At 36.1% G+C, this 27,763-nt stretch overlaps 1 protein-coding gene across 1 annotated transcript in view; it reads right to left on the minus strand.

Moving 5' to 3' along the window:
- The window catches only part of CLSTN2 (calsyntenin 2), a 210,966-nt gene that overhangs the window by 26,387 nt on the left and 156,816 nt on the right, over positions 1 to 27,763 (minus strand). The window contains exon 8 of the mRNA XM_068406259.1: positions 1,337 to 1,499. Coding sequence (XP_068262360.1) covers positions 1,337 to 1,499 — 163 coding nt within the window. The remainder of the gene's footprint in view (positions 1 to 1,336; positions 1,500 to 27,763) is intronic.

Here is a 27,763-nt window from a genome sequence, read left to right on the forward strand (position 1 = left end):
AACTAAAAGTTCTGGTTTCTGAAGAGTTTGATAGGTATTTCACTATGTATTTTTAGCTAAAAAAGGAGTAACATTCCCTTAGAATATTAACATCTTAGAGTAAAATTGTGTTCTATTTTTAACATCACTGAAAAATTCCAATACACCTAAAGATCATCCTATAGAGATGGAAGCCTACACATGCAAATACCAGTTAGATAGGAATCAGTCTATACTTTTACAAATATATGTGATTAGTGTCATGCTAGTTAGCTAGCTATCATAATACCTGTCTCAGTGATCAATATTCAAAACTCATCAAATCTTGTTTTTAGGATTAGTGTGGCTGTATTCTGCATGTTGTCATAAAAGTAAAGATTGGATCTTTACCCCAAGGTGTTCATAATCTAACAGCTGGATTTTCTTCTAATACTACTTACACTGAACAGCTCTGCCACGTGCAAGATGTCCAAATTTTGCAGATAACATATTGTAAATGAGCAGAGATCACACTGGCAAACAAGGTAATAACAGAGAAAGTGAGCCAACGTTAAGGAGTGGGGAAGAAACACAATCTGTGTTAAAGCATTTTTTTCCTAATTATACAGTTTTCTTCACTCCATACTTTGTCTTAAGTGAAAACAAGACACAGTGCATAAATAGAAAGCAACATGGAAGGGGAATGGAGAGAGCTTTACAACAGCAGATGAGCAGAAAAAGATGCCTGCTTCAGGTGTAAGGCAGAGAACAGAAAAAGTGTCATAAGGACCAAAGAAAAGAATGAAACGAGTGGGATTATAAAGGGTAGACAAGAAGAAAAACTAATATTTAAGCCAAGGCCCATACAAGTATGGCTCTGGGGTTGTGACTTTTGGTTTTATTTTACTCTTACTTTTACATCTGGTCTATAACAGAGTGAATTGATTAAATTAAGTGAAATTACTGGTGATATACATCCAATGTGAAAAGCGCAGGATGAGGCCATGAGCTGTGAAAGAATTTCGAGGTAGAGATGAAAGGAGATAGCTGGAGTTCTTTAGAATAATATTTAGATAGTTTGCGTAAAGCTGGAGAACAAGGGAAACAAGTAAAAGAAGTGAAGACAAAAGATAAAGAAGATAATCTTTCACATTGAAACACAAACTGTATTCAACACTTTAGATGACGGAAATGCAAAGCCTGTTAATGTCCCATCCATTTTATCCTTGGACTTGATTCATTATTATCTCTAGATTTACTTCTGATTTTATACTATCAACCTTTTAGTCATTTATTTACTATGCAGTCAGTGAGACAAATAAGATTCTTTTTGGTCTGAATTCATAGTTCTACTGTCTACTATTTGCTGTAATATTACCTTGCCAACAAGCACCGACTGTCAGCTGCATGGCTATGTGTGAAGGGTGGATAGGCCAATCATTTGTCACAAGGTAAGGTTCATATGTTGTTCCATCCATGTATAACGTAACAACAGGAAACTCAACATTGACAACATAGTAATGCCATTCTTTATCACAAATCTGAAGACAGAATGCAAGAGAAAAATATTAATTAGCACTTATTGCCAGGTGACTAATTTTTATATCACATATGTTTTTAAAATTGCATTGTTTCCAAATTCTACTCACAGAAAAAAACAACATTATTGCAATTTATACATCACTAAAATTAATGAAAGTTAAAACAATGTTGATAAATACTCGTAGTATACTTGCAGAATATATTTGATAAATAGAGGCATCTTAAAACACACTCTTTGAAAATAAGATATGGATAAAATAGAAAAATCAGACAATTTGGTATTTTCACATTTGTTAATACAGAAGTTTCTTAATGTCTATATCAACTTTTGAGAATACAAAACTGTATGTAAGAGATGCATACGTGGGATGTATCAGCATAGTTACTGGGATCCCTATTAGCTTCAAATTAAGAAAATACATAGCACTTAAGTCACTAGATTGATGAGTTATTATCAATTATTTGATTCAATTGTCATTATCAACTTATTGCATTAGTACTTAGAAAGTCCCGTGGCACGCGTCAGGACCTCCATAGTGCTAGAAGGACCTCTCTTGTGCTCTGTATACAGACAGATGGATAAGTAGTCTATGTGTCTACCTGATTTGGGCAGGAAACTCAAATTTTCTCCAAGCTCCATCTTTGGCCTTGAGCTTTTTCCCAGATAGTCAGCAAAATGAGGATCTATATGGTTATACTGATATACATCAGCTTTGAAACACAACGGCCACAGTTACAACATACTTTCAAGATGACAATATTAGTGTCAAATCTCATGAATTTCTGAGCTGGACAACCAGGGACTACTGCAAGATGGTCAAACTCAGTTTTAGTGCAGAAATGTACAGCTAGATGAATCGGTGCCCCTGAAGACAGAAGTCTAGTGTGTAAATATCATTGCCTGCCCAATTCCTTTTCCCTTTGTTATATCTTTCGTATTTAAAAGTTCAAGGGAATAAATCACAGCAAACTGGTAGGATGGGTGGGCTGGTTTTAAAGAAAAGCAATAGATACAATCATGCTGCCTTCAGTTCTGTAGAGATACTTCTTTTGATGTACTAAGAAATGGAAGTGCTTGAATGCAGATATCCTTGCTGTTTCATAGAGGCAAGCAGAAAACTGATGTTTAAACATAACACTTTGTCCTTGCCAGGTTAAGTGCTATCTGCTGCAATATCTGCCCTTTGAAAGAAAAAGCTAATGTTTTGTTCCAGAAGACATTTCAAAAAGAACTTAATCATTCCTATTTCAAACGGATACATTTATTACCGCAGACATCATAGCTCCACAGCAAGAGATAAATGCAGCAAAGGGCTGCTAGAGCCTTCCTTTTGTAAGCAGTAGACAGCACAAATGTTTTCTGAAGGTTAAATGAACTGAAACCAAAATTGAAAGTAAATAAACTGGAAGACTGAAAACTTCATTGAACAAACAGCAATCACGAATAGTATCATGCAGTCCTCCCTTTCAAGGAAAATCAGTTTGCCAAGTTTCCTGACCTGATCATTAGAATGTGATGCATCACAGCCACGTGTCAGACATTTTATAGAAAACAAAATGAATTATGTGCCTGAGTTTGAGAGACCTTGCATGACAAAAACTACAGGCATTAATACTTGACACTTTTCAGAGAACTGTTCCAGAGTACTTCTGTTTTGCACCCTAAACTGCATCACTTGCAATGCCCCAACTGCTATTAAATGAGTGAGCAATCCTCCTCATATTTAACCTCATATTTGTATAGCAAAACCAAACATTTTGGGATGTCATATACACAAAGAGCATGATAAGGTATAGGTAGTCTGAATAGTCTATTGACTGACCAATAGGGCAGTTATGTGTTCCAAAGAAAATGCTTTCTGGAAACACAAGATTAAATAAATTCCACAATTCAAGACTCCAGCAACTGGGCTCCAGTGCTTCCAAGAAAAATGCAGATGTCCAACTGCAGATATCCACACCAGACAAAGTACTTACTAACCTTTATTTTTTCTGATACATTCTGGAACATAAGATAGTGCAAGTGTAGACAGCTTGGTAAAGTCCTCAAACCATCACTTGCATGCTTTTCCTTAAATTTCAATGCATAAACACATCAGGTTTTACTTTAAAGGGAATTTAGGCACTTAAAAGTCTCAGCTTGGTGCTTCAAAAGATTTCAAAAGTTGGTCAGGTGCTCAACTGTCATATAATTTCAATACAGCTTAGGTACACAGACACAGGTATATTCCACCAAAAGACCTTTAAGTATCTGTACTGGGTTCCAGTGTAAAAACAAACATGCTACAAGGAAGCAATAAAATTATTTAAAAACTCTGGAATACACCCCAGTCACTCAGCAGCAGGCAGTATTTCATGCCTGGCCATTTCACAGGCAACAAAATAATGAAATAAATAATTGTGGAGCGTAATTTGTTATGCTGTCATTTCAGACACCTTCTTCACCTTCTTAACACAGGAAGCCAATTTTTTCCCTACGTGTATTCCACAGTGGCAATGGAATGTAATAGGACTGCAGTGAAGCCATGAACATAAAATTATAAAATATGCTAGTTTGGCAAATAAAGAAATTTTAATCATCTCAAGAAAGAACTTTATTTTAAAAAAAATCTAATTTATAAAGCTATCCTAATGAACTAAAATTACAGATGCATAAGCTTGGCTTTCAAAGATTGCTGGCTGGCTAGGTTGGTCTAATCACTCTATCATGTCAGTCTGCCTCTAAAATGTATTAATCAAATCACAGTGAATTAACCAGCTCAAAGTCTTAGTGCTGATTGCAAGCCATTGCATTGGAATATGCTTTTATGAAATAGATGAAAACAGACTCAATATAAATCTTATGAATTAAGTTTCCCAAAACATTAAAGCTCTTAGCATCTTCTGATGAAGAATGTCAGAGATTTTTCTGTTTTATATTGGAATGCTTAGGAACAGACTGAAACCAAAGTACTTTGGTCTGAGAAGCACACAGTGCTTAGAAACAGACTTTGTTGGTCTGCAAAATGTCTCTTTTTATGGCTTTGCACATAAGGGCTGGGCATGCACACAGGAGCACATGCACTTTACAGTTTACAGCTTTTTCAGCCTCACTTAGGTCAGCTGGGGCATACTTGTGCAAGATGGGTCATTCACCTGTTTGGTTAGATACACAAAGAGAACTTGTACTTCAAGAAGTGTCCCAGTGCCTCAGTTCAATACCGCAGAGCCATGCATATTCACAACCCTCTGACCAGCTTCCTGAAAGTCCCTTAAGTAATGTTCAGCAGACCACTGAGTTTGACCAGGCAAACAGCTCTGCACATCCTGGCAGTGCTGCTCAGTGCGTACTTTGAGCCTTTCCCTTTAGAGCTGAGAAAGAGGATATTACTTCCATCTTTCTGGTTTGTGTGACTTGGCTGAGGAAGTGTTCTCAGAATACGCTCAAACATCCACAAAAAATCAGTAAGAAGAAAGGCAAGGAAAGCTCTCTACTTACTGTAAATAGCACTACTTAGCGCAGGTATGAGACACAAACTCCTTCTTCCTGCCTAAGTGGTCTGAATCACTATTTTCTACAGGTTGTTTAAGAAAGCACATTAATACAGCTCTAAAACACAGAGCATGACACTCTATATTCACTTCTTGATGCCTTTTGTAGTGTCTTAACATGCTCTGAACCTCTCAACGCCCCCTCACCCCCTCCTTACTCAGCATTCATTAGACCGCATCTATACTGTACCTAGTTTTGGACCCCTGAATACAAGAAATACTTTGATAAACTGGAATGAATTCAGTGGAGGGCCAACAAAATGGCCAGCTCTTGCCGTGTGGGGAGAGGCTGAGGGAACTGGGCTTGTTTAGCCTGGAGTGGGGCAGCATTAAGGGGGATGGTAACAGCAGCCTTCCAGTGCCTAGGGAGAAGTTACCAGGAAGTCAGAGACAGGCTTTTCGGTGCTGCATGCTGTGACACAGAGACAATGGACATAAATTGAAACAAGACAGGTTCAGACTGGATATAAAGTAAGCCTTCATTTCACCATGTGGACAGTCAAGCAGTACAGCAGGCTGCCCAGAGAGGTTGTGCCTCCATCCTTGGAGATTTTTCAAGACCTGTCTGGATGAAGGCCTGAGCAACCTTGTCCAGGCTCATAGCTGCCCCTGCTTTGAGGAGGAGGTTGGCCCAAAGACCTCCTGAGGTGTCTTCCAGCTCAATTACAGTTCTGATTCCATAAACACCATTGTACTGAAGGTGACAGAAGGGAAACAGCGTCACCCTGATGTGGCATTCTTCTTAAAGATGGGAGATGTTCAAATCCTCTTAGCCACCGAAATTACAATTGAGGTTTGCTATCTTAAAGGTGACTGCTGTAACCACCAGGCTATGAGGTACAATGACACAACTACCACTGTCTTCCTCTGGCCATATTTTGAAAAAGACAGACCAACCCCTCCAAAGTTCTTGAAAGGTGCATAAGATGTCTCCATGCTCTGATGTGTGATGACTTTCTTACACAGACAACTCCTACTACGACATATTTGGGGAAGGTTATGTGGACATTATTTGTACATGCACATTCCACCATGTTCTGAAAAACTGGGTGTCATTTGTCATTGATGCTGGCAATATGTTTATGAATCACATCCTCTTTAAAGGGTGACAAATGTATAATGCTTTATTTTAAGTTTGCACCCCTTTCACACAGAGATTAGAAGATGTTCTACATTTATACCAGCTTTGATGAGACGTAAAAGTCTAGAGAGTCTAGAGAATAAAATCTGTGCATTCTTTTCAGAACCACAATCACTGGTTACTCCAATGGACTGCACAAAGTGCACATATTCTAGTATGGAGGTGTTTGTAACTACAAAGCATGAATGCAAGTCCTCTTCCAAATTAGCTTCATGCTTTTAGAAAAGCCATACCTTGGCAGAAGCAGAACAAATTCTGGCTAAGCAAGGCTTCTTTGAAAACTTGTTATGCCCTACCCCACAGACATTGCCGCTTCCTTCGTTCCACTCTTGCTTACCTAGTGCCAGCTTCACAATACTTCTCTGCTGTTAATTGCTGTCTATCAATGTGAGCTGGGAGGCTCGCAAGGATAAGAACAGAAATGCTTTGCAAAACAGATTTTAAAAATTCCCTTTCAGGTATAAACCATCCCTAATCCTAAATTCTCTATGGAAAAAAATCCCAAACTATTGGTTCTCATCAGTCACGATATTTCATTGTAAGCATAATTCAGACATAGAAGAGAAAATAAAATTAACACCAACCAAATAAACAACAAGGTGAAGGTACAAACTGTAACAATTTCATTTGAAAATACTAAAATGCTTTCAACCTAACTGGAGTGCTCTTTTCCATCTTTCCTTTCATTATGATTTGGTTAGTATCAGCAGAGCGGTAAACACTTCGAGTTAAGCTCAGTTTTCTTTTCTGAAAGAATTTTCCATTTCAAGTATTTACAAGCAGCAATAGAGGAATTTATTCTCTAGCTAACTCCCTCATTCTTGTACCCCTCTAATACACAGCCCTCCCATCTGTCTTTCAGATTTTTTTTTCCAGTACCTCTATTACTCTTTCCCCTTGCTATGAGTTTTAGCATTTTATCTTTTTACCTAAAGCATTTAATCTATTATAGCATCTTAAATATTAATTGATATCAAACCACTAAATTCAATACCATTGGAGCTTTTTTTTTATTCTGGTCCTTCTCCCCACCCCCCTTTCTGTTTTGTTTTTGTTAAAATATGTTGCTAACAAACTGGTTAGCTGACTGGGTCATACTCTTTCTCTAACTTTCATGCAAATTAGGCTTAATTGCAGTCTTATTAACTGATTTGAAATTAAATAGTTGCACATGAGAAGAAATTATCTAGTATCTTCTGCAAAAAAAACCCCTAAACTAGGTCAGAATGTCGACTGTATTGTGGCAGTGCTCATGCCCAAAGGGCAAATGCCAAAGGAAATGCTAATGGGGCTAGTGCATCTGCTCAGAGGGACACTCTGTGTACTTGGGCTGAAGAAGAGACTGACTACTGACAGTGAGTTATGTGCTAAAAACTTGAAAATACAGTGGTTTATTAAGAAGAGTGTAGTAATTGCAAATAGCTGGGCTGGTGAGGCCAATCTGGGCAATACCTTCATTTCTGTCACAGACTAGAGGTGTTTTAAATCTGCAAAAACAGAGCTTTACTTTTTGAAAGTGAATAAAAGATATACACAGAAATCACAAAGGTATTCAGATCTCCTCCTCTCTTTTCCTCTTTACAGAAAAATTCTGATTTCCATTAAACATTAATATTGAATGAATTAATTCACTTCTACAATTGAATTCTTATCAACAGAGGTGACCTAAATTGAAAAAAAGAACGTGCACTTCTGTTTGTTCAACCTAACTTTACAGAATATAAATCATCCTGCCTGAACTGATGAGTGTCTGCTGAAACGTAACTCCAAGATGTACTGGCCTTTACAGAACTGTAACTGTTTGTAAGACCGCAGAGCACTTCAGCAGCAGTCTTTTCTTCATCGCAGTTGAATTCTGTGTCCTCTCAATAATCTGTTTTCTACTGTTAGGTAGTATTTCAATAAGTAAAACATTTAGGCCACTCTATAATCAAGACTACAGTGGAGAAGGCTGTTATATTCATTTATAGCAAAATGGGATCATTAATGAAGAACCACATTCACACCGGGATTACAATACCCAAGCATCTAGAATACTAATGCTTACCTCTGCTTGCAAGGAGGTCAGGAGTACACTTGGGATTATAAATTGCATATTTTCATAAAGCAGCATAATAGAGACTTAATCATGCTTAGTGTGTCACTGTTTCTGTACAAAAATGTCCTCTCCAATGGTTGTGCATGTCTAAAAAAATGCAAAGCCTACAGAAGGTGAAGAAGGCACAGTTTCCACTAATAAAGAGTTACAGCACATCACATCTTCATTAAGAGGTTGAATTATTATCACACAATTATTAATTAATAATTAATTTTATTAATTATTGTTATGCTTTTATTAACAGCAGCACTTTCCCTTTGGATGTACATTTACTATATTTATGAATCTGCAAGTGCTTCAGCAAGCAAAACGTTAACTTCAAATCCTTTGTATGCTCCTGTACAGAATTTGTACAGTGTTTATAACAAAAGCTCAAAGGCAACGGACTTAAAGGTTCTGAAAGACAGTTTCATCACACCTTTAACAGGGACCTTAGGAATAGTGCCACTGTAAGAAAGCAAGCCTGAAAAAGATATTAATGTGGAAACATTTGGCAGTGGATTTCAAGTAAAAGTGAAAAAGTTACATGTATTTGCAATTTTTTTAAAAGAAATATTTTCTATTTACATATGCAAAATAAAATTTCTTAAGAGTTTTAGGCAGTCTAGTCATTATGCACAAGATTGATGAGTTTTGCATGAAGGTAATCCAAAGCTGAGCACAAAAAAGGCTTTCTCCTGTCCCACTCTGGGGTTTATAACTGTTGTCTCTGATGAATGGGAACTTTTAAGACGTCGTTGAATGAGCTTTTATCTGTCACTTTAGAAACTCATTTAGTACCTTAATTGTTTTCCTATTGTCAGTTCTACAGACTTCTACAATTAAGGCATGTCAGTTTAAAAAAAGAAAATAATATACCTTAAGGAACTGCTTTTGCTATAACTCTGCTGTTTTCTTTTGATTTCTTCTAATAAATCTTTGCCTTAAATTTCAGTAGCTGAGCTACCTGCAAAAGCTGATTAAGTGATATAGGGAAATAAGTTACACAGTTGATATTTTAGCTCTTTTTCTCATTGTCTACAAGGACCTTATTATTTCTTTGTGGTTTTTTTTTAATTATCCCATCACCATCAAGAGCAAAAGATATACTGCCAAAAATGTGCTAGTGTAGACTGCAGGTATGTAATTCAGTATGCAGATATTCAGTATTCAAGATGTACTTACCTCATTGGCTAGCTCAGTTACCTAGGGCATTTCTGTTTTCTAATATAATGAATAAAAACCTATTTCTGCTGTGAATATGCAGGCTTTATAGTAAAAATTTGCTTTTGTGAAAATCAACAGATATGCACTTCAAATTGGCTTTGTGCTACGGTATAATCTGCCAGCATATTTATTTTGGGGAAGAGCTATTGAAAATAAACAAAAGCAAAGTGCAAACACAGACTAATCAAATTCATCCAGTAATATAAATTGGTATGTCTGGTAGCATTATTTATTCTACCTCAGCAATAGGCTCTGTGCATTAGGACAGATATTTGCCACATGTTGGCTTTACTTAATGTAAGCATTGCTGAAACGGAAGATTAAAACATTTGTGGCAAAGGGTCAGTATATTCTCGACCACTAAGTGGAGCTGTGCAGATAGCAAATATGTGCCCAGTATCTCCACAACCTCTTCAGAAAACTTTAAATAAAGCTCTACAATATTTATATTACATACTAGGTTTTTCTAAAATAATCTCTTTGGGATTCCCTTTCTACATTTATCTTTTAGCAGTTCCCCCACATGACACTTTTTTTTTCCTGTCTGTAAAATCAATATGCCCTGCCTCAGAAGTGGCAACAGATACAGTATGTATGTAGTAATTAAGGCAGGCTGGAAGAAAAAACGTACTGTATATGGGAAAAGAAGGAATCAATATACTCCCACCAGTTAAATTAACGGGTGATACATTGAAAAGCATCATCACAATCGACAAGTTCAGTGTTTTTTCCATAAGAATACTGTTGCGTGCTTAATCTCCACATAAAACTTGTAGTTTGAACCTTACTCTGCATAGCCCTGCTTGAATTTGATCGCAAAGACTCTCTGAGCAAGTTCCTGAATTCTGACAGCTGGGGCAGGCAGTGAAGGAAAAAAAAACCCACGCAAGCAGACTGCTTTGCTCTGGACCAGTGCTTCTATGCTTAGGAGACTAGAGCATCACCACTCTTCCAATCGTTAGCAGTAGTGGTGGCTAGATGGAGTAATTTGTACTCCTTTCTGAGGAAGCTTTCCCATCTGTGTTGGAACTACTATCTGTGTTGGAACTTGAATGTCTCTAGTACATATGCTGATATTACGTCAGCTTCATATACGGGGAGAGAATTTTGAAAATTAAATAAACATTCTTCTATATTTGTATTTAAAATTTATTTCTTTTCAAACGAGCTTTCAAAGACCTTAAAGCAGCATAACTTCTGATCCATGCATTTTATTGCCATGTAATTCTGCAGTTGAAAGGAATGTGTATGATCAGTCCTAGAATAAAGGAGTTTGAACATTGTGCAAATTAATCCCTTCTTTCTGCAACCTCAACTAAGTATCAGAAGAACATTAAATGGAGAAGGAAGCAAAAGAGAGACTTCCCTGCTCCTTATGCAACTCTTAGGCAAGTTATTCCTTCCTCATAGGACTTTCAGTGAGAAAACTAGAAACACAACTTGTGTTCCCTACCTCTGGTTACATGCATAAAAGGAAGAGAAACCCCTTGGGATTATATTAAGGTGGGCGAGAGCCACAGGAATCTCATTCTTGAGGCTCTACTGACAGTGGAGCAAGTCCGAGCTCCTAAACGAGGTACCGGTTACCTGCCCATAGACAGACAATATGAAACCCTGACAACAATAGCCCTAAAAGTCTCTTCAGATGGCACTGTATTGACACCTTATTTAAGAAGTTAAGCAAAGCAGAAGGCATTTTCCAGGACAGTATATTTTGAAACACAAGAACTGGAGGTGAAGGATTGGGAGGCACTTCTTTGCCCTTATAATCTCACTAATTGAAAAGATAATGTAGTTTAATGCTTATTGTTTTAAAATTATATTTGTATACCTTATAAAACAAGTATTTCAATATAAACTATTCAGTACAATGTATTGAGTATAAACCTAATGGATTTTCTCATGTGCCCTGCTCAGGTAAATGCTATATGCAAATAAGTACATCTCTAATCACAGTCCTTCCAAAACGATCTTTTCAACTGTTTACTCACTGTCTAGTCCATGTTATTTCTTCTGCTTAATGTTTATACAATTTAGACATTTACTTTGACTTAAAAAAACAAATTTTCACAGTGTTTAGGAAACAGTCCTAAGATTTGTTTGGTATTCTTAAGAAAATATACATAGAATGTGTTATTAGAATACCTTGAGTTCTGATATTTATTATGCTGTATGGTTTAACATGCCAAACAGTAGTGTGGATGTCCATTAAATCACTGAGAAAATTTGGTGAGAGAGGTACCATCTTTTAGCAATTTTTTGCTCTTGAGAAATACCCCAAGAATACCAATTCATCCGAAACTAATTCCTGAAAACACATTTATATAGCATGCTTGCCAAGTATACTTCTTATACAGCTACTGATGTTCCCACAGGAAACACCTTGTTGCGTTTTATCAGAAATGCCTATTTACCTTCTAGTGACAAATAAAAGCAACCCTTTTTCTGTCTCCTCAGCCCTTTCCCCACCATGTACACTCAAATGTAGAAGAAAGAGCAAACACTTAAAAGAGGTGAGCCTGTATTTAGTACCAGACTTACCGATGTAAGACATGTTTTGATCTTTGATTTCCCTGAGATAAAACCCAGAATCTCACAGAGCTCTGTAGTGTATTTTATTTTGAGGTTGACTGACACAGCAAATGTTTTTCATATCAAAGAAGAGGTGAACAAAGTGACTGCAGTCTGGCAACTGTGGCAACTGGGGCAAATGTTTTATTACTGTGAGTTAGTTTTAATCTGATTTGTGTATCATCCTCAGTTTAAAAGAGCTAAGTACATAGATCTGACTCTGAGTTTTCCAAGACTTATTATCTGTTTTTGTCTAAACTACCTGCCCCATATGGTGGAGAGAGGATGTTAATTGTAGCACTGACCTCTTTGCTAGATAGATTCTCTAAGTCTCCCTTGTGCTGTTGGCATTCTGCCAGGCAGAGTAGATCACTGTCTTTCACCACAGTATTCCATGCCCTCTTTTGTAATCACAATATCCACTCTATTACTCCATTATTTAATGAAGCCAACTTTATTCCAACCACATATGACATTTGAGACATCTGCAAACCAACCTTTAAAAACTGAAAGGAATTAAAAAATCTAATGGTAAACCTCTGTTTGCTAACTGTAGAAAAAGAAAGGAGAGGGGGAAAATAATCAAAGACATCTCTTCGTATCTCATTTTGCAGTCCCCTGATAAGATCTTGCATGATATTACTGCTGGCCCTTTTCCATCAGAAACCATTCTGTTTTGAAATATATCTGGCTGTTCACTAGATTCTTCTCCTGTCTTACTCTTAGAAGAGACTAGACGACTCTGTACCGTACCTAAAGACTTTTAATTACTGTAAGATTGAGAGAAGAGTGTGTGGGGAAGGATGTGTTAAAAACAATTCAATGGTTCCATACTTTCTAGCTTTTAGTTGCACATATATGCGTGTGAATGCATAATAAATATAAATATACATATGCATACACACACGCACACAGACTTTGGTTGTTTTTACTACAACCTAGAGTGAAATCAATTTGAAAACAGGTTTGCAGAACAGTTATGGATTTCCGATGTTTTAAAATAAAAAGGAAACATTGTTTTCAAAATGTTAATGTGGTATAATCACTAAAATGAATAAACCCCAGACAGCTCATATCAATATGAATATTTTCTTAGACTAATTTGTAGCATTCTACCAGTTATGGGTCTCTTATTCTAGTTGTAAAAACTTCAGAGGACTCTCACAACTTGTATCAGAACAAATCAATTTTAAAACTGCTAAAAAAAAAAGAGAAATTATCAGAGTATCCAAAGATACACAAAAAGTATTCAGAAACTAAATATTTAATATCTGAGTTGGACTGAAATTGAAACTAAACTATTGATGTGAAACATAGCTAAGAGAAAACTGATAACTGTTACCTATACTATTAAATAAAACTGTTATTGATATTCCTTCAGCTGCCTAATAAGAAAGTCTTGGTAGGTAATATAAGGTAAAATAATTTGTATAAACTGTTATAATGATCGCATGAAGAAATATTAATGAGATTAGGAAGTAAGATGTTGATATTCTTCATCAGTAAGGAAATTTTTTCTGGTCATTAAACTCTCTCTGCCTCAAGTAAATAAGCCTGGTGAACATTATTTGAACATGGTGTTCTGAATTGGGCCACCCCTCTTTCCAGGCTGTCTAGGCTCAGGGGTGGTCTTTAAACGAGAGTATATCATGGGTGCAGTTGAAGTGGCACCCTGTTTCAGAAGCAATATTCCCTTCTCATAAGGCTGTCCAATGAACGAGGGATTTCAGCAGAAGTTAGAAAGCCAGGAGGTGAATAAACCAGTTAAATAAGAATTCAGCAACTTTCTCTACTGTTGTTTAAATAATAATAATTAAAAAAAGGTTTCCATTTTGGCTGCTCTTTGTTCTTATAATACTCATTACCTTTAACAGAAAGCTTTGCTGAACAGTAACTCATACTGGTAGTGTTATTTCACTTTTTTCACTGTCCCTTTTTTTCTATTAATTAACACCACTTGATCATGAACTAACAAAAGGCAGAAAAGTACCCTAAGGTAAGGTCAAACAGCACTTAGTAGTCCAACTGTTTGTCAGAATTAGTGATCTCAAAGGAGTATTAGATAACTTTTGTTTCAGCCCTCCTAAGGAAGAAGATTATACTAGGTACCAGAAAATGTTCATTCTACCTAAAAAGCCCACGGGTCATCAGACTTTTCCTTAGCATTTTATAAAATATTCCTTTAGCCAGTGGCTAAAAAATTGAAAATCTTCATTAGGACAAATACAACTCTTCCATAAATTCATTCATTTCCATGTGCATCCTACACAGAAGTTCCCAAAACAAAACAAAACATGGTAGAAACTTAGAACAAAAGAACCCCCAGTAAATACTCAGGATTCACTCTGCACATCAGTTTCACAACAAGCTGCGAGTTCAAACTCAATTTTGTAGCATGATTATGCATGCTGGCTTTTCTTTCAAACTACTTTTCCAAACGTTATGCAGCATCCATTTGAGGCTTATGCAGTACCCAGTTGAGGTTTTATGCCTGATGTTTCTGATATCACAGAACAACTCAAAATTTGTCAATAGAACAAGAGCTCACTGAATCTCTTAAAATCCTGCGTCCTTACTAAACCAAAACATTTTTCTTTAAGAATACTCAGATGAATATTTTTGAATTGCACATTCGTTCATCAACAGAGTAGCAGGAAATTAAAAAGTGAGTAAACTATATATAGAGCAGTGTTTATCAGAAGTAGATAAACTCTATATCGCCCACACCTAGAGCAGGCAATTTCTGCTTAGCTTTTCACATTCAACTAACCATAACCAATTAAGACCAATTACGTGCTTTCCGATCCCTTTGATTGAGTGATGGTATTTTTGACCCATACACTTTATAGTTCCTTCTCTCTTGTCTTTATGGCTTATAAAAATAAATATACAGGCCACAAGCCACCTGGGGCTAGAGGAGGGGGCAATGACTTAATTTACCTAATTTAGGTGTTAAAGTTGAGTGTGCATTTTAAGTGTGTCTCCTCTCCATAAAACAGGTAGCTAAATTCCCTGTAGAGTCAATAGACAAAAGTATATTACTTTGAAGACTTTCAAAGGGACCTCCAGTCTTCTCAGGTTGAGAGTACCCCAACCTGATCTCACCTCTTGAAAACAAGCACATAGTACGATTGAAAAAAGTGAATTTACCATCTGTTTACATTCATTATACAATAGAAACAGTTCAACTTCAGAGTTAATGTAGCTGTGTACAGCATTAAACCATTATAAAGTTTTGCAATCACATTTCAGCAAAACGGAAAAAATAAAGCCCTGCATTATCTAAGTATACTCTGTGCAGTCCTAACAACAACAAGCTTTCTCAGCTTCTCACTCTAATATAATGCTTATCACAATTTTTCAAACTAGACACTTCACAGTCAAATGCCAAAAGATCGTTTAAGTGTGGCACTCCCATGTTTGTAGCATTACTACTGGGAAAATTCACACAATGCTTTCAGTTTAGAGAAGGCAAAGAGGTCTATTCATCAATAGATAGGAACTCTATACATACTGCACAAACCTAAATATACACTAATAGTATGAGACCATTCAACATTCCCTCTGCAATTCCTGCTCAAAAATACACCAAAGATGCAGATAAGGAGCTCCAGCAAATTTCTTACAGAAACAAATATTTTGTGTATTTCACATCCGTACAAATGGATGCCACTAAACTTAGGAGAACTAGGACCCATTTGAAATACTATGTGCTATAAAGGTTATTACTAAGGCGCATAAATCTATAATAAAAAAACCCAAATAATTTATGAAATTACCAATTTTTAAATCTCATTCACATTATTTGCTTTTAGCTAATTTGTGGTGCTAAGTCAGTAATAAAAAATAAAAATACATATACATGAACCACGAAACTCATTGCTACCCCATATATCCATGCTCTACAATTACCCCCCTTCTTCACATCAGCAATAATACAAGCTACAGTCTAAAATTAATTCTAACAAGTGCTTAAATAATGCTAAAACAAGAATGAGGAATGCTAACCTCATGTAGTTTTCAAATAAGCCATCAGCTTCCCTTTTACCTCTTTTTTAATTATTTGTAAAAGCGTTAAGTACACTTAAAAATCAGTATAGGCACAAGAAGAATTTACTCTTTGCAAAACGGTATTTGGCCAGTGGAAGCTCCTCCTATTACCAAAGCCAGAAGATGATCTAGAAAAGCAATCTCTGTGTTTTTTTTAAACCAAAGATTAGCATTTGATCAGTTCCTGTACATGTAATACTTATGGATGAAAATAATTATAAAATCCCAGTTCTATTAACGTGGGAACTTGAATTATGCTCTTTGTCAATTTTATTCAAAAGGTCACCCTACCCATTCATACCTTTTAGCAGACAAACTAAAAGCAGCATTCTATTGCACACACTCACTGCTTCCCAAATGTTTCCCATTTTAAAGCCAACAGTGATGCTGATGGTCTTTGTAAGGTGCTCTGAGATCTAGCAGTTAATGTGATGGTTACTCCTATTTATTTGCAGACCATACCAACATTCCACAAAGAAGTTACCTGCACATATAAAAGAATAAATAAAACTATTAAAGATAATGCAAACAACTTTGCTTTGGAAATGCAGCATGGCCACTGTCAGCATGGATTTGCCCTTTGAAATCTACTGCTGCGGTGAGCAGGAAAAGAAAGGGAAGAAAGAGGCATTATATCACCCCACCATGAAAGGCTGCAGCTTGTCAGGCTCAATAAAATATTTCCTTGGTCCTATCAGGGTGGGAAACTGCTTCTTTCTAAATGGAAAGAATGATCAATATTCTGAGATGAATCCACTTTCTACCTAATAGTGAAACACAATAACATTTTTTTAAATCAAGTTGAATCAACCCTTATCTAACTGAATGTGAGGAATAAAAAGAAAAAACAAAATCTTAGCCAGAATAAACATTACGAGCTTCATTTTCGGCCTCTGACTTTAAAGGGCTTATATGATTTTTTTTTTTTTATTTATTTATATGCCAGATCTACACTATGATTTGTCAGCATAAATTTTCTGTTAAAAAACTCTTTAAATTACAGAAACTACTATAAACGTTATGTATCCAAATGTCTATATATATGATTAGAGATTAAAAAATGCAAATTTTGAATTTTGACTATTAATGCTTTTACAAAGCAGGAAAATGTTTTATTTCCAAAAGGTACACATTATGATCATGAATACATCAACGAGAAGTGACCAAATAGATCAGGGATAACATTTTCATGTACATTGAGGCCCAAATTGTGGGAGTCTTACATTCTTGCATTACTAATGTCCTTTCTAAAATTGATATATAACTGAAATTGAAAAGAAATGTGGGCTTTTGAGCAAACTGTCTTCTAAGATAGCTGAAATGAGCATTTGGTCTGTGAATTTATTCCTACCTCAAGACAGCATATGTAGAATTCTACTTTATTTCACTCATGAGGCCTCATCATTCATCTTTGAATCTTATCTGGAATTTAAACAACTTTCTCTGATCTCCGGGATCTGCCTTTTACTCGGATGATACGTGCAGGGATTCTGCCTGTTAGATATTTCTATTAAGAGATTTGCAATGAACTTATTTTTCACTCTTCGAAGGGCTCAGTAATATGTATGGTCTGCAAATGGAGTTCCAGTCATAAACTAAATGAAAGACATGTTTAAGTAGCCTCCTGAAACGTGTATTATTTGCTAGAAAACCAAGGAAATACTTTTCAGTATGCTAATAATAATTTAAAAAAAGACTATGAGTGTTAATACAAAACAAGCCCTTCTATCCTTTGCGATTACTTTTCAAATATTAATACACTGAGTTTTTTCAGTTTTCTTTCTAAAAACCTGACTGAAATACTAATACTCAAATGTTAAAGGTTACATTTAAGTCAGGCATCTTGACTGCCTGCTGCTCCAAGGACTGGGATTTCAGGCAGCTGAGAAGTCTGGCCATATTCCTGAAGGGTATTCAATAGCTCAGTATTTTTTCTGTCTGAGCATAAGGAGGTTGCACTAAGAAAAAGGAGGTTGTCACTGTTCAAAATAGGATGACATATCCTTCCCTTGCGGTTGGTGTCTGAACAAATATAATGCTTGTTTCAGTCAGTTATTTAGACATGATATGAAGGTGCAGGGAGTGTGATTACTGCAAACTAGACTCCAGAGACAAAGCAAACAGGCTAGTTGTGGCTTGTTTGCTTTTGAGGGGAAACACTTGGGCTCAGCTCTGAAAACTGGATTCAGAAGAGACCTCCTCTCTCCTCCCTCTCACACATTCCCACCTACACGCATCACTCACTTTGTTAGACCAAAGCAGTAGACTCCCCTTATCTATTCAAATCCCACAGGAAGTGCTATGTGCTATTTTTCATTCATGAAATAAATATCCAGTCTTGATACCTCATTTCTCATCTACCACCTCGAAAATACTAGGATTCCTGGGTTGGGCAGTCTGCACACAGAGGAAAGCCCACCAGAATACTCCCCTGGGCTAATGACCTGTGTATTGCTGAAAATGGTACTGCTGGCTCTTTGAAGGCTTTCCATCACCTGGCAAATCCCTCTTCAAAGGCTTGCTATCTCTGAAGGAAGTGTTGACACTGCTTGCAAAGGTTGCTTTAAATGTACTTAGCAAAGGAAGATAGAGCTCACGCAGGCATTGAACACCCTTTCACAATTTCCACATTTTGGGAAAGGTGGTTTACTTGAAAGATATTTGCTGTGTTGAAGGTGCACAGTGCAAACCAGAGATAAAAGAATTCCCATTCTTACACAACTCTCACATTAAATTGAGAGGATATCTCCAGAGAATCACCTAGTTTTATTCGTATGGGAGCCCACTACTATAACAGCTTTGAATATTTCTGCAGTCTGAGATGGAGGTAGCTACAACCGCAGAAAGACACACAAGAAATAGATGCTCCTTCCCCATACAGATTAGTGTATTTACTTCAGTGCCAGCAGGTAATTAGGACATAATGCAGAGAAAAGCAAATGCTATTTTGTTTTTATTGCAGATAAGAGGTAGCAATGAGTCATATTTGGCCACCTTAATAATTTCTGTAAAGTGAAGAATGGTTGTGTATCCATGCTTCTGTATTTATACTCAAAGATAAGTCAGGAAATTATACAACCCAAATATTATGCATAGTCTCTTTACTGAAATGGTAACTGCTGGGCCCTTAATTACATAGCTGGCATTTTGTAGACAGGCTGATTATATGTTATATACCATAACAGAGGTAATTAGTTATCAGCTATATTTGTGACTTTGCCAGAGAATGTTGCTATTCAGTCAGTATATAGCTTGCTTTCAGTACCAATCACAATCGTGTTCTTAGTGCTTTTATGGGAGGAAACAAGTTATCATTGAGGGTCTGCATCCCAGCATAATTCTGGGTTGACGTTAGGGACATGAAACAAATAGACTGTGGGAAGAAATTTTCCATATCAGTGTTGCACAAACCCTAAAAGTTTTATGGATATCATTAAAGTAATTATCTAAAAGTTCAAACGTTTATTCACAGTTGAGCTGGCTGAAATTTTCCCTGTGAAACACTATTTTGCTGATTGGAAAATGACTGCTGGATTACAGATATCTTCCTAAAATAAAATTACTAGTGCTAGAAATGGGACAACTGGTTCTTCAGAAAAAAAAAACAAACCAAAAAACCAAAAAAACACTGAAAAATATGCCTTTTTATGCTTGCCAAAATGTGGCAAAAATGGTTCGGGTATTTTCAAAGTCATATATCACTTTTTTAAAGAAAAAAGAGGAAAAAAATATCTGAGTATTGAGGACAAAAAGTCCAATATGCTCCCCTAAAATATATTAGAATAGACCAAACCAATTCCTATGGAACTCCACAAGAGCAGGTATTTCCTCTTAACATCCCTGGCACGTTTGGCAGGGTCAGAAGACAATTTGGGATGAAAACTCTGTCCCTCACAGCAGAATTTTGAAAATAAAATATCCCTCAAAATGAAACTACCCATCCGATACTTCTTTTTTATTTCTTTAATATCTAAAAGAAATAAGGGCTTATTTATCTGCAGTTTTGTTCCTTCTCATTTTGCTGTGATTCTGCTGATAGCAAATTCACAATTAAGAGAAAGAAAGGCAGATACTAAGTGATCCAGTTTTCCTCAGGTATCTCAGCAGTACAGTTTGCTTTCCCCAAAATGATATCATGGGATTCTTCAGTAAAAATTTATTCTTTGGAAACAAAGCACTGACTTTTGCGTGGCAGCATCAACCTCTCTCTTCTCCACTTTCTGTACCCATTTTCTCCTTCTTCCCATCTATAGTCATCCTTTTCCTCCCTTGTCTCTTCACCTCATCCCCCTGCATCTTCCAGTAGTTCTTTCGTTTTTATGTTTTCATAGCAAGAGCAAAAGCTCTGTCTGGATTTCTCTCTTGTACAATTCAGATATATCGATATATTCGATATATCCTGTTGCTTCACTGCTACCTTTCTCCCTTCCGATACCCTCAGTCAGACCCAGGAGCCAGCTTTATGCTTTTTGAAAGGTTCTACTCCTCATGGAGAAGATTAGATTGAATTTGCATTGCTTGTTTTGTAAACTACTCATCAATTCATGACTGACAACACCATTTCAGTGTTTGCTGCTACATTCCATTCAGGGACTGGAAATCACTTGTGCCCTATTCAAATATAGTGTGCGAACACAAAAATTAATTTATGAAACAGAATAAATGTGCATAGGGATAAGGAAAAAAAAAGGCTATGAAATCATCACACCCCAATAAGCATTCTTCAGATTACACATGAAGAAGCAATTATGGCCATACAGAGGTAAGCCAAATCAATAGTAAAAGTAAATCCGGCCAATAATTTTCCTCTGCACCATAAAGTGAAATTACATTTTATACACCAAAACACCCCAAAGAACTCCGATTTAGCCTATCCATTGCTATCAAGAGCATAAATGTCATAAATCATTATAAATGTAGATAACTCCAAAAGATAAACGGAAACACACAAGGTCCAATTCCAATCATAGATACAGAACTTTTGTTGTTCCCTATATACTACAGCTATTAATATTGGGAATTTTGCATGCATGAGACACATTTTCAATTGTATGATCTTTTCCTTCTAAACAATGAAACTGAGATCAGGACTGGGTTTATGTATGTACAGCATGACATAAAGGTAGATTACACCCCGCGACTGAAGAATATTTGAAATATTAATGAGTGATACCATGTATCATTACAGCACTATCTCAGAATTTACTTTACTTGCCCAAGGCTAGTGATTGCTCTGCTTGGTTTGTTATTAATACCCACTGTAGCACCACCAAGCCTGAGCTACTTTATACCACTGCATAGGAAATATGTCAATATGTGGACTCACGTTCTTTCTGAAATCTAACTTTTATGCCATGAAAAAAAATTATGTGAGATGGCTCGGTTTTTTCCTAATTTTGTACAGAAAACTTTATGGAAATTAAGTTCACATAAAAATGCCTCCCTCTCCCTTTTACTCAGATAAGTAGAAGACTTACAGATATTAATGGGTGGCAGATGAAACCATTACTATGAAATAAGACTGCTTTTTAAAAAAAAAAGTCTCAGGTTTGCCTTTTATGAAAAAAAAATGTAAATCCCAAGAATATATGTGAAATACATATTTCGATATGTAACCCTGTATCTCTTGTCTCTCTGTAGCTGTAGGTGTGCAGAGGAGATCTGTATCTCCTTTTGAGATTTCTTTTTTCTCTAATATTTACTCTTACTCTTGAAGTATGACAAAGCAACTTCTGAATCATAAGCTTAAAGTACTATTTTTTCATTTAACACTTCTTATTCTCTCACATTTTAGCTCTACAACAAAAGATTTTGAAGCTCCTGAAAGGGCTTGTATATCAAGTGTTTCCTGATGATGACTAAACACGTCTGAAGGGTGTGAGACAGGACGCACTTAGCAAGAGAAATCACATTTATTCTCTATCTGTCATACCGAAATCACAGCTGAAAGCATAGCTAATTTATTATCAGAGAAAAGGCAATTCTCTGCGGCAGCCAACTACCAAAGTGAATCTATGAGGGCATCAAACAGTGTGGGGCTGTGTGCTCCCCGCAAGTGCGCAGCAAGCATACACCCACCCGTCCCTTGTTCATTTTTATGTAGCATTCCCGTTGCTGATTAGGGTAAGAGGACAGCATCACTGACTGTACAAATTAATTATGGACTTTGAATTTAGAGTATGGCATATTGAAAAAAATACAGAAAAGCAACATTTGCATTTCTTCTGGCTATTCAAAAAGACTTGTTTATATTCTGGTTTTCAAATTATGGGTTAATTAATGGTTAAGACACCATTAATGCATGAAGTCATGCACGTTTCATACTCTGTTACTCTAGACATAATCTTCATTCCCAATGCATCAATTGACTGTGCGGATAATTCAATGTAGTAAATCTTTCATTTAGTTTTCTGAGCTGATAATTAAAATAACCAGCTGTACGGAAATCTGTAAATTAAAACAATAGAATAATTTTTTTTTTAATTTTTGTTCTATTCTACTTCAAAATATAACTGTGAAAAATACCTTGTGTGACTTTAGCTCAGATGCAGACACCCTGCAACTGACTATACAGCACACATCTGTCCTATTAAACTACTATTTGAGTTTAAAATAAATAAAGTAAGATGCCCTAAAACAAGAAGTACCTGAATATTTTTGCTGCTAGCAGAGGTATCATGAAATTGGAAACTGATAGACAGGATTTTTGATGGCATGAAATGCAAGGGAGATGTTTTTCATAGAAGTCGTATCAAGTCGAGATACACACTTTTTCATACCAAAGCTTAAAAGTAGCACTTCCACAACTTGGAACTCAGACATTTCTAGCCGAATCTGATATATTTAGTGTGCAAATTTCAGGAAATATTGAATTGTTGATCTTTTCTTTCAAATTTTTAAGCAAATGTTACTTCATGTAAAGCCAACAAAATTTATGAATTAAAGCAGGAGTAAAGTACTGCAGTCTACATTGTTTTAAAGGATAAAGGCTTTTTTAGTGGACGATTCTAAGATACCTTTGTCCATGTATACATCAAGAACTGATTCATTGGCTTGAAGGACTGCAGAAGGCTTTCAAATGCTGAAAAGATGGCTAGTCACCCAACTGTCAAGGTCATGAGGAAAGAGGCACCTACTTAAAAAGTTTTTCGATATTTCTGATGAAAAACTTCAAGAGCATGCAAGAAACCCGAGGATTACTTGATTTCCTGAGCCTTTATGAAAAGCTGTGTGGTGAACAATTAAACAGGCTTTATTCTTTTCTGAAAACCAAGGCAGTCAATTAAGGACTTTGCAGAAAACCCCCTCTTGTAAGACTCTACCAGCCTAAATGTGTTTCCTTAAGTCCAAGCCATTGCTATGTGTAACACAAAACAGAAAGGTGGGCGAGAAAGGCATGGTTGTGTTTTACTTAGCTGGTGATTAATGTAGGTGCAGATTTATTTCTGGGCTGATTCTTGATGCCTAAATTCCTAAACAAAACAAGCTGCTTAACATGTATGAAAATTGCAACTGAAACTTCAAATTAGAATGGCTTTTGTACGTAAGCATGTGGATAGTTCAATGAAAACCACTGTAACTGCTTAAACACTTAAAGATAAGTCCATAGGCAAGTGGTATGCCAGCTCAGGGCTGCGTGTTTCTGAAATCAAAACACAATTAGTCCACTTGAATTAGAAAGTGACAGTCAAGGAAGGGAAGAACAGGACTGCAAGGAATCCAAGTATGACATTCAGAAGGGTCTCTTATAGCAGTTATCTGAAGAAAACTGGACGTTTCCTGTTACCTCTGCATACAAAGTATGGTCGTATTTTGCATACACGCTAGAGTTAGATTAATAAAATCATTTTCTGTTTGAATTGTAATACACTTAACTGTGATCCCAATTCTTCTTCTACTTACTTTAGCTGAGCACTGGGTGATAAGTTACTGCAAGAACCTTCATTAAATCAGCCACATTCAGTTAAATATTCAGAACACAGAAAATGAAGATTGAATTTGAAATCAGGGTCTCTGTGCTGGCCATGAAGCATTACAGCAAACCCTTACTCTGGAGTGCATCCAAATACACTGATGTCAGCAGAGATGCCTTAGTGAGAGCGAGCTTGAGGCCACTTATGCAAAGAACAAAAAATGCCATTCAGGCTGTGGATCCAGTTACAACAACAGTAAATTGCTCTGAACAAATGTGAATCCACAGGTTAATTGGAGTAAGCAAACTGAAAGGGAAAAGGCTGAATTTGTAATAAAACAACCATTGTAAGATTGGAAAATAACTTAGCAAGACCCTGAACTCTGACTAACTGCTTGAAAAAAACGCAGTAAAATTCTTCAGTGTCTTGAATACCATTAATTATCCATTTGGAAGAACACTAATGCAGGGCTTGGAAGATCTGTGCACTACCACCCTGCAGCTTTTTGTCTACTTTTGAGCAGGCGTGAGTAAATTAGAAACAGCAACTTAACCGGTTGCTGTGAGGATACTTTAAAACTTGGAAGTGATGCTATAATATAATAGTAGAACTTTGTGCAACAGATATGTCATAGTGGTGTTTCTTTTTGGAAATTTACTTGCTGATGTAGGATTTTTATGACTTTAATATCCAAATACTAAAAAAAAGTAATACTAATAAAATATTACAGCTATCAATAATAATACTAAAGCATGCCAGTAATTTTCCTGAAATTATGATTCAATAATGTTGCAATTTTTAACATTAAAGTTGTGCTTAGAAACTTACAGTTTCATCGGAAAACAATTTCTGGTAATGGAAAATTCAAGTGAGGATCCTGCTTTTGCCTACCTAGGAAGCTTCTGTAGGGTTCATTTCCTACTTATAAAGAACATGCAACTCTAAAGTAAAAAATGCTTCTAAGATATGAAATTATTCATAAGGATTTCCATTTTCTAGCCAGCACTAATAATACTACTAAACTAGAAACGGATTCACAATTATTTGTAACATAATCAGGGCTGAGATGCTGGTTAATCTTAAATTTTGAAGTAATCCCTGGCTCTATCATGCTCTGGCAAAGCTCACGGATCCAATCACAACTTGAAGACGTCATGTCTAATTGGCAATACTGAATTAAAAAACTGCACAGTTATCCTGACCTTATTTAAAAGCTGCTGAAGTTCCCTTTACCCTTACAGAGCATATATTTTTTTGGTAAGAAAACAAAGGTTTAGATTCTCAGCCAGTACAGTAGCAGTTGCGTTGAGAACAGGGCAGATTCACACCAGCAGAGGCACTGGTTTATAAGCTTTCCAGATGCTTAATACAGCCCTCAGGAATTTTTTACTTTCTGCAGCAAATAAGCCCGCTAATATCATAATAGTTCAATATGGCCAATAGATATCAATTCTCCTGAAAGTCTGGTGAATGCAAAAAGTGTTTTTTAAATCTATGTCTTAAGACAGTCAGTATCTTAAAAAAGTAGAGTTCTTTGTGAAAAGTGAAATTGATCTTTCTTCAAAATCATGTAAATCAAACATTTGGCTTACCCCCCACAGTCATTCCTAACATATCCCAAGAGTTCTGTAAATAAGAAAATTGGTTTTGATGATCTAGGGAGGTGGTATAGTGAGAACTGACAAATCCATACTAAAGCTAAATGTCTCCTACAGTCTTAGGTGTGGAGTTGTTTATATGGTCACTTTCACATGAAAAATTACTGATGTAAGTTTCATTAAACCATTAGCAACCATAATAATATATTTTTAAAATATTAGGCATTAATTAGAGAGTCACACATAACAAGGCTAGAAGGAATTTTAAGAAGATATATAAAGTCCATGTCTCTCTGCCAAGGTTACACCAAGTACATCCACCACAATCTGAATAATAAATGTAAGAAAATAAAATTTAATGGGTAAAATATAAGAAGGGAAGATTAATAGATCAAGTTCTACTTCCATTTTAATGCACATTTCAGTAGCAAAGAATTTGATTTCCATACGATTCAGTTTCCTAGTCTAATAACAAGTTGGATTTATGGACAACAATACAATAGGAAGATTTCCATTCAGTTTGCTAAGCGTGGTAGACTGAGTTCACTGGAATCTGACCATAATGTGAACTACCATTTTATTTCATTTGCCAGAATTTCACGTTATTAATATTATGCTTTTCTCAAACCAGCACCTGTTCTTGAGCTGTGCAAATGACTCCCTCTTGCCATTAATTCTGCTTCGGATATTGGCCAGAAAAGTTTTCCCTGTAAGACCGTGCTATTTCCTACTGTCTACCAACCTCAATTCCATAAGAAGAGACTCCATTAACCTCAGAGAAACGCACGCCCTGAGGTGTCTTTTGCACATAGTCACCAACCTGGCAGTATAACCAGCCACATGCCCTGTGGCCTAATGGACTTCAATAATTAATATCGAGCTTCATGAAACTCTTGTGTCATATCTAGCATTCCCATAGCACAAAAAAAAAGATCCTGGAATGAGGATTTGTTTTGTTGTCTTATTGTGTGCAAGAAAATAACTGCATTAGAAAATAAGGTATTTGGCTTTCAAACAAGAACCTTTCAATATAATATATATTCAGTGTTGCTTTGTGACAACACTGCACTGAAGCATGAGAGTTTGCAAACTAATTTGCACGCAAGCTGTAAGTTGCTTTTGTAGCCTTGAAACTTGTAATGTGTAATACTTATTTTCACAATAGTTTCAAAAACATGGATGGATTAATTACAGCTTTAAATAATGAAATTGCTTAATTATACTGACAGATAAAGCACCTGAAAGCCCTGATTACGTGCTGTAGCTGCAACATGTCTTTGTGCTGTCATGCTGTAACTTTAATGTGTCTTAGTAAATTAGATCCATAGTTCGTTCATGATGAAATAATTTTATTATAATCCACCTTTCTTGTTGCTAAATTGCATCAAGCAAGCATGTCAGTTCAGTAACACTTGATGGCTGCAGCTAGACAGCACCCTGTGTTTATTTTTTAACTCTATAAGTAGAAAGCTGCTCAGTTATGCATTTTTACATAATTGTTCATCACATGCTTAAACACATGCATTTCTAGGCATTGCTATTGCCAAGACACTATCCAGATGTGGAAAGTAAATCAATGCTAAAACACCACCAGACTTTTTTTCTGAACTGTGAACATCCAGAAACCATGGCTCCAAGGCTGGAATAATCAGCTCATGCACATAGACAAATGAGTTTATATTTATTGATAACACACGCTATTTATCTCCTAACCTGCATTTGGAAGGATAAAAATATCAGTCCTGCCTTTAGGAAATGCTTCAAACATCACCTGAATGCTCCAAAGTCAACCTGCTTTTCTTGCAAGATAAACAACATAGAGGCCCTAGGAAACTGGCCAAATAACAGATCTTGTTCTTTAGTAACAGTTTCAAAATGGTTTGTGCATCTTTTGTACAAACTCTGGTGGCATAACTGATAAATCAGGGACAGTGTAAAATATGAATATTAAAAATAGCCAATAAATAAGAAAAAAAAGTTATTATTCACCTTCACATACATAGCTTGATTGGGAATTTCTGTTCTAGGCTTTATATTTCTAGAGTACCCAGAGTACTGTAGAAACAATGCAAGTTAACAGACCCTTTAATCCAACTTGTTTAGGCATATTAATAATTTCATATCAAGATATTCTCTATATAAGAAATTAAATTTT

This window comes from Nyctibius grandis, chromosome 8 (assembly GCF_013368605.1).
Source record: "Nyctibius grandis isolate bNycGra1 chromosome 8, bNycGra1.pri, whole genome shotgun sequence".
Classification (NCBI taxonomy): Eukaryota; Metazoa; Chordata; class Aves; order Nyctibiiformes; family Nyctibiidae; genus Nyctibius; species Nyctibius grandis.